The 11052-nt window shown below is 43.3% G+C and overlaps 3 protein-coding genes across 3 annotated transcripts; 1 reads left to right on the top strand and 2 right to left on the bottom strand.

Annotated features, from left to right (window-relative positions):
* Positions 1-7209: 7209 nt before the first annotated feature.
* Positions 7210-7650, bottom strand: LOC113160363 (histone H3). The gene has a single exon (XM_026357584.1). The coding sequence runs from the start codon at positions 7636-7638 to the stop codon at positions 7228-7230; it is 411 nt and encodes a 136-aa protein (XP_026213369.1). The 5' UTR covers positions 7639-7650; the 3' UTR covers positions 7210-7227.
* Positions 7651-8070: 420 nt separating this feature from the next.
* LOC113160371 (histone H2A-like) lies at positions 8071-8521 on the top strand. The gene has a single exon (XM_026357592.1). It carries the CDS (start codon positions 8084-8086, stop codon positions 8471-8473), a length of 390 nt encoding a protein of 129 aa, XP_026213377.1. The 5' UTR covers positions 8071-8083; the 3' UTR covers positions 8474-8521.
* Positions 8522-8722: 201 nt separating this feature from the next.
* Positions 8723-9387, bottom strand: LOC113160372 (histone H2A-like). Its single transcript, XM_026357593.1, has one exon. It carries the CDS (start codon positions 9257-9259, stop codon positions 8870-8872), a length of 390 nt encoding a protein of 129 aa, XP_026213378.1. The 5' UTR covers positions 9260-9387; the 3' UTR covers positions 8723-8869.
* Between the last annotated feature and the right edge of the window lie 1665 nt (positions 9388-11052).

An 11052-nucleotide genomic window follows, 5' to 3' on the forward strand; every position in this document is an offset into this window, starting at 1 on the left:
GAAAACTTTCTTAGGTTCTTTGTAAATAAGGTGAACAATGTCAGGGCCCTCATATCACCACCTGCTTCTGACCCGTCAGTTTCTGTATTTTGTCCTGTAACTTTTCTTTGATTTGAACCAGTGACTCTGTCGTTTTTTACATTTACATTTAGATTTAGTCATTTAGCAGACGCTTTTATCCAAAGCGACTTACAAGTGAGGAACAAGGCAAGCAAACAAAATCTAAGTCAAGAAGAAACAACCTCAAAGCAAAGTACTATCGAAAAAGTGTTACTGTTTCAAGAGATGTGAGAACGAAAGGGTAGAAAAGTTTTGTTTTGTTTTTTTGTTTTAAGTGCAAAGGAAGATGCGGAAGAGTTCTGTTTTCAGCAGTTTTTTAAATATTAAAGTGAGGTGGCTGAGCGTGTAGAGATAGGCAGCTCATTTCACCATGGTGGGATCAATGAGCTGAACAGTTTTCCTTGGTGTCGACTGTGTGGTGCTGGTACCACCAGACGATGTTCCCTGGTTGAGCGCAGTGGACGGGAGGGGATGTAGACCTGAATGATTGAACTGAGATAAGATGGAGCTGTGGAGTTAACCACTCTGTAGGCAAGAGACAGAGCTTTGAACTTAATCCTTGCAGCCACAGGAAGCCAGTGCAAAGATCTGAAGAGCGGTGTGACATGAGACCTTTTTGGTTGGTTAAAAATGAGGCGTGCTGCCGCATTTTGGATCATCTGGAGGGGATTGGTCGTGGATGCCGGTAAACCCATCAGTAGTGCATTGCAGTAATCCAGGCGAGATCAGATCAACGCCTGTACAATGAGTTGGGTTGTGTACTCCGTCAGATAGGGTCTGATCTTTCCGATATTGTGGAGGGCATATCTACACGACCTAGCGACTGTGGCGATGTGATCTGTGAAGGTCAGCTGGTCATCAATGATGACCCCCAGGTTTCTGGCTGACTTAGTTTTTATATGAGACTGTTAAACATCTGAAGCCCTCAGGTTGCCCCACTGATGCCGTCCCACCTCGATTTTCTAAAGAGGTTATCACTACTTTAGGACCTTCTGTTCTTGCTGTTATTACCAGCAGCCTCGCCTCTGGTGTCTTTCCAAAGAACTGTAAACATGCTAGAGTCCAGCCAGTGATCAAAAAGCCAGGGCCTGGATCCCACTGTGTTGTCTAACTTTAGGCCTATTTCCAAACTCCCTTTTATCTCCAAAATTCTGGAAAAAACTGTATATGTACAACTGAAGGATTTTCTAGACCAAAACGGCACACTTGAGGTTTTCCAGTCTGGTTTTAAACCTCTTCATAGCACTGAGTCAGCATTGCTGAGGGTTTTTAATGACATCCTTTTAGCTACAGATGCTGGAGACAATGTAGTCTTGGTTCTACTGGACCCAACTGCTGCTTTTGACACAGTAGACCATGGTATTTTGACTTCTCGATTAGAGAAATGTGTAGGCATCGGTGGCACTGCTCTTGAGTGGTTTAGGTCGTACTTAGCAGAGAGAACATTTTGTGTACAAATTGATCATGTCCAGTCCTCTTCTGCTCCTCTCAATTTTGGGGCCTCTGCTTTTGCAGTATTTGCTTCCCTTTGGCTCCATTCTTAGAAAACACAATTGTTCCTTTCACTGTTATGCTGATGACACCCAGATATATGTACCAGTGAAACAGGAGAATGGCTTTACCATGGGCTCATTAATGACATGTTTGGATGAAGTAAGAGCCTGAATGGCTCTAAATTTCCTCCATTTTAATGAGAAAAAGACAGAGGTCATTGTCTTTGGTTCGAGCGCCAACAGTGGGTCCTCTCTTGTAGACCTGGGCCCTTTACAACAATATTTTAAACCTACCGTCACAAACCTGGGTGTTAAAGTGGACAGTGGTTTTAGTTTGGATAGGCAGGTTAGTGCAGTGGTAAAATCCAGCTTCTTTCACTTGAGACAATTGGCAAAAATTAAACAATTTCTGTCAAAAAAAGCCCTTTGAGACAGTGATCCACGCCTTTGTTACGACTAGGCTGGATTACTGTAATTCTTTGTATTTTGGTGTGTCTCAATCGTCCATGTCCCGTCTTCAGCTGGTACAAAATGCTGCTGCTCGCTTGCTGAGTGGAACTCGCAAGAGAGAGCACATTACCCCGGTTTTAGCCTCACTGCACTGGCTGCCTGTCCATCTTAGAGTTCATTTTAAAATTCTTTTATTTGTTTTTAAGTCTTTAAATGGTCTTGCCCCTCCCTACCTTTCTGAGCTGCTATGTGGGCACTCCCCCTCTCGGCCGCTCAGATCAGCTGACCAGCTGCTTCTGTATGTGTCAAAGACACAAAGGAAGCTCAGGGGAGACAGGACATTTGCTGTTGCAGGCCCTACGTTGTGGAATGCATTGCCTCTGCAAGTTAGACAGACCTCCTCACTGACTGTTTTTAAATCAAAGCTCAAAACTAATTTCTTCTCCTTGGCTTTTGACCCAGTATGAGAAGTTGGCTTTAACAATTTCATTGTATTTTATTCCATTTAGTTCTTTTATATTTTAAATTTTATTTAAATGTTTTGTTGGTAATGGCATTGTGATTGCACTTTTATTATGTTCTATTCTTTTATTTTATTTTAAATTGTTAAGCACTTTGGTCAGTCTGCTGTTTTAAAAGTGCTTTATAAATAAAGTTGACTTGACATGGATCAGCTGGATTCAATTCAATTCAATTCAATTCAATTTTATTTGTATAGCGCCAATTTTCAACAGAAGTTATCTCAAGGCACTTTACAGTGTAAGGTTTAAGACCTTACAGAAAATATTTATACAAAAAATTATAGAGAAAACCCAACAATCCCATTTGAGCAAGCTTTAGGCAACAGTGGAGAGGAAAAACTCCCTTTAGAGGAAGAAACCTCCAGCAGAACCAGGCTCATAGTGGGCGGCCATCTGCCTCGACCGGTTGGGGTGAGTAGAAAGAGAAGAGAGAAAAGAACAGCAGGCAATAAAGACAACAACAAGCATCAAGAACATTGGGCAGATGAACTGGATTCTGGAGATGTACAGCTCCAGGCCGAGGATACCTGCAGAAAAGTACAGAGAGAGGGAGACAGAGAGGAGGAAACACAACTACAGGAGAGAGAAGACACAAAGTTAATGACATGCAATGGTGGCATTTGCATTGATACAGGAGAAAGGAGAGAGGAGAGGAGCTCAGTTTATCAGTAGAGGTCCCCCAGCAGAATAACCTATATCAGCATAACTAAGAGATGGTTCAGAGTCACCTGATCCATCTCTAACTATAAGCTTTATAAAAAAGGAAAGTTTTAAGTCTAGTCTTAAATGTGGAGAGGGTGTCTGCCTCCCGAACCTGAACTGGGAGCTGGTTCCACAGGAGAGGGGCTTGGTAGCTAAAGGCTCTGCCTCCCATTCTACATTTGGAAACTCTAGGAACCACAAGTAAACCTGCAGTCTGAGAACGGAGAGTTCTGCTTGGAAGATAAGGAACTATGAGGTCTTTAAGATAAGATGGAGCCTGATTATTAAGGGATTTATAAGTTAGGAGAAGAATTTTAAATTCAATTCTGGATTTAACAGGGAGCCAATGGAGAGAAGCTAACGTTGGAGAAATATGATCTCTCTTGCTAATTCCAGTCAGAACTCTGGCTGCAGCATTTTGGATTAACTGGAGGCTCTTTAATGAGTTATTGGGACATCCTATTAATAATGAATTACAATAGTCCAGTCTGGAAGTAACAAATGCATGGACTAGTTTTTCAGCATCACTTTGGGACAGGATGCTCCTAATTTTAGCAATGTGATTCAATTCAATTCAATTCAATTTTATTTGTATAGCGCCAATTTACAACAGAAGTTATCTCAAGGCACTTTACAGTGTAAGGTTTAAGACCTTACAGAAAATATTTATACAAAAAATTATAGAGAAAACCCAACAATCCCATTTGAGCAAGCTTTAGGCAACAGTGGAGAGGAAAAACTCCCTTTAGAGGAAGAAACCTCCAGCAGAACCAGGCTCATAGTGGGCGGCCATCTGCCTCGACCGGTGGGGGTGAGTGGAAAGAGAAGAGAGAAAAGAAAGTTTTAAGTCTAGTCTTAAATGTAGAGAGGGTGTCTGCCTCCCGAACCTGAACTGGGAGCTGGTTCCACAGGAGAGGGGCTTGGTAGCTAAAGGCTCTGCCTCCCATTCTACATTTGGAAACTCTAGGAACCACAAGTAAACCTGCAGTCTGAGAACGGAGAGTTCTGCTTGGAAGATAAGGAACTATGAGGTCTTTAAGATAAGATGGAGCCTGATTATTAAGGGATTTATAAGTGAGGAGAAGAATTTTAAATTCAATTCTGGATTTAACAGGGAGCCAATGGAGAGAAGCTAACGTTGGAGAAATACGATCTCTCTTGCTAATTCCAGTCAGAACTCTGGCTGCAGCATTTTGGATTAACTGGAGGCTTTTTAATGAGTTAAACTATTAATAATGAATTACAATAGTCCAGTCTGGAAGAAACAAATGCATGGACTAGTTTTTCAGCATCACTTTGGGACAGGATGCTCCTAATTTTAGCAATGTTTCTTAGGTGAAAAAAGGCAGTTCTAGAGATTTCTTTGATGTATGAAGTGATGGAGATATCCTGATCAAAGATAACTCCGAGGTTTCTTACAGTATTACTTGAGGCCAGAACTAAGTCATCAATGGTGAGAATGTGTTTAGACATAGTATCTCTGAGATTTTTAGGCCCAAACAGTATAACCTCTGTCTTGTCCGGATTTAGGAGAAGGAAATTGGAGGACATCCAGGTCTTTATGTCTTTTAAGCAGCTTGAAGTTTGACTAGTTGATTAGTTTCTCCTGGTTTCATAGATAAATATAGCTGGGTATCATCTGCATAACAATGGAAATTTATAGAGTGTTTCCTAATAATATTGCCTAAAGGGGACATATATAAAGTGAAAAGAATCGGTCCAAGCACAGATCCCTGTGGAACTCCATAGCTGACTTTGCTGTGCATGGAAGACTCATCATTAACGTGTACAAACTGAAATCTATCTGATAGATACGATTTAAACCACTCTAGTGCTGTTCCTTTGATTCCAATGACATGTTCCAGTCTGTGTAATAAAATGTTGTGATCTATAGTGTCGAATGCAGCACTAAGATCTAACATGACAAGTATAGAGAGTAGTCCATTGTCTGATGCTAATAGAAGATCATTAGTGACCTTTACCAGTGCTGTTTCTGTACTATGATGTACTCTAAATCCTGACTGGAAATCTTCATACAAGTTATTGCTACGCAGGTGGTCGTACAATTGCTTAGAAACTATCTTTTCAAGGATTTTAGAGATAAAGGGCAGATTGGATATTGGTCTATAATTCGCTAAGACCCCTGAGTCCAGAGTAGGCTTTTTGAGTCGGGGCTTGACTACAGCAACCTTAAAAGCCTGTGGTATGTAGCCTATTTGTAAAGATAGATTGATCTGATCTAATATGGACGTGCTGATCAAAGGTAAGACATCCTTGAGGAGTCTAGTCGGGATGGGATCTAAGAGACATGTTGATGGTTTAGAGGAATTAATTACTGAAATTAATTCAGAATGATCTACGGGGAGGAAGCAGTCTAAGTACGAGCGTGGATCTAGAGTTGTTGTACAGTCCATGCTGTATGCAGGGAGGATCTGATCAATTTTTTCTCTAATAGTTATGATTTTATTTGTAAAGAAATTCATAAAGTCATTGCTGCTGAGAGTTGAGGGAATACTAGGCTCAACAGAGCTATGACTCTTTGTCAGCCTGGCTACAGTGCTGAAAAGAAACCTAGGGTTGTTCTTATTTGCCTCTATTAATGAGGAAGTAATATGAAGTTCTAGCTTTACGCAGGGCTTTTTTTATATATTATTAAACTATCTTTCCAGGCTAGGCAATATTCATCTAAATTGGTGGAACGCCACCTCCTTTCCAACTTACGTTATTTCTGCTTTAAGCTACGGATTTGTGAATTGTACCATGGAACTAACTTCCTCTGTCTTTCTAGCTTCTTTTTCAGAGGAGCAACAGTATCAAGTATTGTTCCGAGTGAAGCACCAGTACTATTAACAAGATAGTCCACTTGTGCTGGAGTAACATTGAAATAACTGCCTTCCTCTGTGTTGGTACATGGCTCTGAAATAAAAGATGGAATCAGTTCCTTAAATTTGTCAACAGCATTTTCACATAAACATCTACTGTAGTGAATCTTATCTGTAGGTTTAGTAAAGTCTGGTACTGTAAATTCAAATGTAATTAAGAAATGGTCAGATAAAAGAGGGTTTTGGGGAAAAACTATTAACTGATCAACTTCCACACAGTTTGTCAGAATAAGATCAAGGGTGTGATTAAAACAGTGAGTGGGTTTATTTACATTTTGGGTAAAACCAATGGAGTCTAATAGTGAATTAAAGTCAGTGTCAACATCTACATGGATATTAAAGTCACCCACTATAATGACTTTATCTGCACTAAGAACTAAATCAGATAGAAACTCTGAGAATTCAGTTAAAAACTCAGAGTAAGGGACAGGAGGACGGTACACAATAACAAACAGGACTGGTTTTTGGATTTTTCCAGTTAGGATCAGAGAGGCTAAGAGTGAGGCTCTCAAATGAATTCAAACTATGTTTAGGTCTGGGGTTGATTAATAAACTTGAGTGGAAGATTGCTGCTACTCCTCCACCCCGACCTGTGTTTCTAGGAACATGATAATTAACATGACTTGAGGGGGTCGACTCATTCAGAGAGACATATTCATCCTGCTGCAGCCAGGTTTCAGTAAGACAGAATAAGTCTATTTGATGGTCAGTTATCAAATCATTTACTAACAGGGATTTAGACGAGAGAGATCTGATATTTAAAAGTCCACATTTGATTGTTGTCTTTTTATTGTGTTCTGAGAGAGGAGTCGTCTTTATTTTTATTAGGTTTTTATGAATTACTCCTCTTGTGTTAGTTTTAGATATAAATAATTTAGGTACTCGGGGAGCAGACACTGTCTCTATGGGGTTATGGTAGTTTTGGGGGGGGTGACGGCTGTAAGGAAGCTGCAGAGAGGTGTGTAAGACTGCGTCTCTGCGTCCTAGGCTCCACTCTGACATGTCAGGGTTTAGGTCACGATTCATCATTCATAAAAATGAGGAACAGAAGTGGATCTTTAGTTCCAGGTGAGTGGCTCTGAAAAGAGCCTTTGTGCTGGTTGGTGTGGAGCGGAGTCCTTAAGCTCGCTCTCCGCGGATGCGTCGGGCCAGCTGGATGTCTTTGGGCATGATGGTGACCCTCTTGGCGTGGATGGCGCACAGGTTGGTGTCCTCGAAGAGCCCCACCAGGTAAGCCTCGCTGGCCTCCTGCAGAGCCATGACGGCCGAGCTCTGGAAGCGCAGGTCGGTCTTGAAGTCCTGAGCGATCTCCCTGACCAGGCGCTGGAAGGGCAGCTTGCGGATCAGCAGCTCGGTGGATTTCTGGTAGCGACGGATCTCTCGGAGAGCCACGGTACCGGGCCTGTAACGGTGGGGCTTCTTGACTCCGCCGGTGGCCGGGGCGCTCTTACGGGCAGCCTTGGTAGCCAGCTGTTTCCTGGGAGCTTTGCCTCCGGTGGATTTACGGGCGGTCTGCTTGGTTCGGGCCATTTCTTCGACTGTTTGCTCTGAACAAGACAAATGTGGAGCAGAGAGCGGAGCCGCTGCTCTTAAACCGGGGGAGCAGCTGGGACACGGTGACGCAGCAGCTCAGCTCCGCCTGGAGGAGCGAGTCCCGCCTGAATCTCCGCTGCTTATTGGACAAGAGACTTTTGAAAATGTCCCCAACACCCGGAGCGGGCCGCCCTCTGCTGCTGGTTGGTCTGACGGGAACCGGAGCGGGCCGCCCTCTGCTGCTGGTTGGTCTGACGGGAACCGGAGCGGGCCGCCCTCTGCTGCTGGTTGGTCTGACGGGGACCGGGCCGCCCTCTGCTGCTGGTTGGTCTGGCAGGAGCCGTCCGGGTCCCGCGCTCTGCGGGGACGTATAAAGGAGGCTTTGGTCTGTTGGAGCCACATTTTCTCAGAACAACGTCTGTAGAAAAAGACCCAAGTCAACATGTCAGGCCGCGGAAAGACCGGTGGAAAAGCCAGAGCCAAGGCCAAGACCCGCTCGTCCAGAGCCGGACTCCAGTTCCCCGTGGGTCGTGTCCACAGGCTGCTGCGTAAAGGCAACTACGCGGAGCGCGTCGGCGCCGGAGCTCCCGTGTACCTGGCGGCTGTCCTGGAGTATCTGACCGCTGAGATCCTGGAGCTGGCTGGAAACGCTGCCCGCGACAACAAGAAGACCAGGATCATCCCCCGTCACCTGCAGCTGGCTGTCCGCAACGACGAGGAGCTCAACAAGCTGCTGGGCGGAGTCACCATCGCTCAGGGCGGCGTGCTGCCCAACATCCAGGCGGTGCTGCTGCCCAAGAAGACCGAGAAACCCGCCGGCAAGGCCAAGTAAACCGGGACCGGCTCCGACCACCAGCACAAAGGCTCTTTTCAGAGCCACACACACCTCAACTAGAGAACAACTTCCCTTCATATTCTTAAATATCCACTTAACTTTAACCCTTAGTTCACTTACTGTTACACTGAAGTTACATTAAACTAACAACAAATAAGTAAAATTACTTTTATATTTATTTATATGTTGATATTAACCAGGTTACTGTGGAACAAACTCAGTAGAAAAATAAAATGATTCCCTTGAAGCTTCTTCAACACCACCTCAGTGTTTCATGAGGCTCCATTTAAAATAAAGAAGTCGGTGGATCGAACTTTACGGAACCCGCTCCTTCAGAGTCGGTGTGTGGCTCTGAAAAGAGCCTTTGTGTTGGTGGTCGGAGCCGGTCCCGGTTTACTTGGCCTTGCCGGCGGGTTTCTCGGTCTTCTTGGGCAGCAGCACCGCCTGGATGTTGGGCAGCACGCCGCCCTGAGCGATGGTGACTCCGCCCAGCAGCTTGTTGAGCTCCTCGTCGTTGCGGACAGCCAGCTGCAGGTGACGGGGGATGATCCTGGTCTTCTTGTTGTCGCGGGCAGCGTTTCCAGCCAGCTCCAGGATCTCAGCGGTCAGATACTCCAGGACAGCCGCCAGGTACACGGGAGCTCCGGCGCCGACGCGCTCCGCGTAGTTGCCTTTACGCAGCAGCCTGTGGACACGACCCACGGGGAACTGGAGTCCGGCTCTGGACGAGCGGGTCTTGGCCTTGGCTCTGGTTTTACCGGCACCTTTACCGCGTCCAGACATGTTTGAAGATCAAAGTACAGGTTGGTACGAGAATGAGGCTCAGAGCGAGAACACCGTGCTTATATTGTGGCTCTGCTGCTCGTTTATTGGCCACGCTCAGCGTCAACTGGGATCCACCAATCACAACAAAGCTCGGTTAAGTTTTTCCGGTTTATTAATTACGCTTCCGATTTTCAGAATAAAACATAACATAGCAGCAAATATATTCAACAATTAGCTTGTGGCCTTTAAGAGTTAAGTTGTCTGTAAAGCAATATTCCTCCAAAAGAATTATAGGCAGTAGTGTTATCTTCATTTATTTTTGTTATCATCTCTTCTGAGACTTTGAGCTTAGTTTTAAATTTCTGACTTATTATTTAAGTTAAATTGAAGATGGGCTACTTTAAAACATACCTCAACACATATGGATATTTTATGTGACTTCATGTCTGGTGCTTGTCCAGAATAAAGCTCTATACATTACTTTTGAATTCAGCTTAAAAAAGCAGCAGTGCTGAAGTTGTGATCTAAACTCGGCCTATGGTGACATTATAAATCCTGTTTCTTGTTCTTGGTTCCTTTAATTCTGATCATGCGATGTTTGATGTAACATAACCCTAAAGAACACAAAGACTATGAGAAAGTCCCCAGAGGAAACACGTGTAGTTCTTTAAAACTGGAATGTTTGTGTAGTGTTGGTGTTAAACGTGTTAATCCTAAATTATTGATGCTGAACCCCTTTTCTTCCTGAGGGACAGTACAAACAGCAGGTTTGTCTTTGTGACCGTCAGTGTTAAAGTTTATCACCACATTCAGTTTCAAATCAAATTAAATCCCTGTTTTAAGGAGATACTGAACTATATGTTACACTTTCCAACTCACACATAATGTAATCAGATTTCCTGTTTGGAGGATTCTCAGCAGTACCACCGTGAATAAATAAAATCCTTTTTACTTACCAGAGATCGCTACGTGACTGTTGTGCTGCTTGGTTCTGCTCTTTCAGTCTCTGCTGAAGTGAAACTCAGTTTGAGGTTTTAGACAAAGGGGGCAGTCGACCAAACACTCTCATCAGAAACGTTCTGACTATATAAAAAAACACATGGGCACAAAAGAGCCTGAGCTGTTGTTGTGACCTCGGTGTTTAACGTTGATCATGAAGACTGCGAACACATTCGAGCTGATGCTGCTGCTCGTTCTTCCAACATGTAACTTCATATTATCAAAGTTGAGCTCCAACATGTAACTTCATATTATCAATGTTGAGCTCTTGATTCATCTCTCGCTTCATTTCTCAGTTAAACTGTTGTGTTTCTAAAATGTTCCATTATTCTATTTTTATTTCTCAGCTTCCTGAAACTCAGTCCAACACCTATTTATACCAAATACCTGCAGACAGATCAATTAGCTAATTGTTTCAGCAGTAACGAGCAGATTTGTTTTTAATGAAAAAATCCCAGCTGAACAGATAAAACGTTGCTGCTATAAAACTACATACTGATAATTAAACAGGTCAGCTGCAGTTGAATTTTCAGATTTAATGTCATTAATTAATATTAATGGTTTGCGCCAGTGTAAAGATTAGGCTGCAGATTCAGTGCTGAAGCATAAATGAGGCTTTGTTGAGAGATTTCAAACAAAAGTTAAGTGTTCATTTAACAGTTTTCTGTTTCCACAGTCGCTGAACATTACTTACAGCTGACACTGAGGGAAGAATAAATGTGTGACAGCTGGTCTCTGGTTAACTTTAGCACGTTATTTTTTATGTCTTAAGCTTCAGCTTAAGCTTTTTGTTTTCTCAAAACATTTTTCCT

This window comes from Anabas testudineus, chromosome 10, assembly GCF_900324465.2.
Source record: "Anabas testudineus chromosome 10, fAnaTes1.2, whole genome shotgun sequence".
NCBI lineage: Eukaryota > Metazoa > Chordata > Actinopteri > Anabantiformes > Anabantidae > Anabas > Anabas testudineus.

Excerpts from the sequence above, each read along its gene's own strand:
- LOC113160363 (XM_026357584.1), bottom strand. The coding sequence starts at position 7,638 with ATGGCCCGAACCAAGCAGACCGCCCGTAAATCCACCGGAGGCAAAGCT.
- LOC113160371 (XM_026357592.1), top strand. The coding sequence starts at position 8,084 with ATGTCAGGCCGCGGAAAGACCGGTGGAAAAGCCAGAGCCAAGGCCAAG.
- LOC113160372 (XM_026357593.1), bottom strand. The coding sequence starts at position 9,259 with ATGTCTGGACGCGGTAAAGGTGCCGGTAAAACCAGAGCCAAGGCCAAG.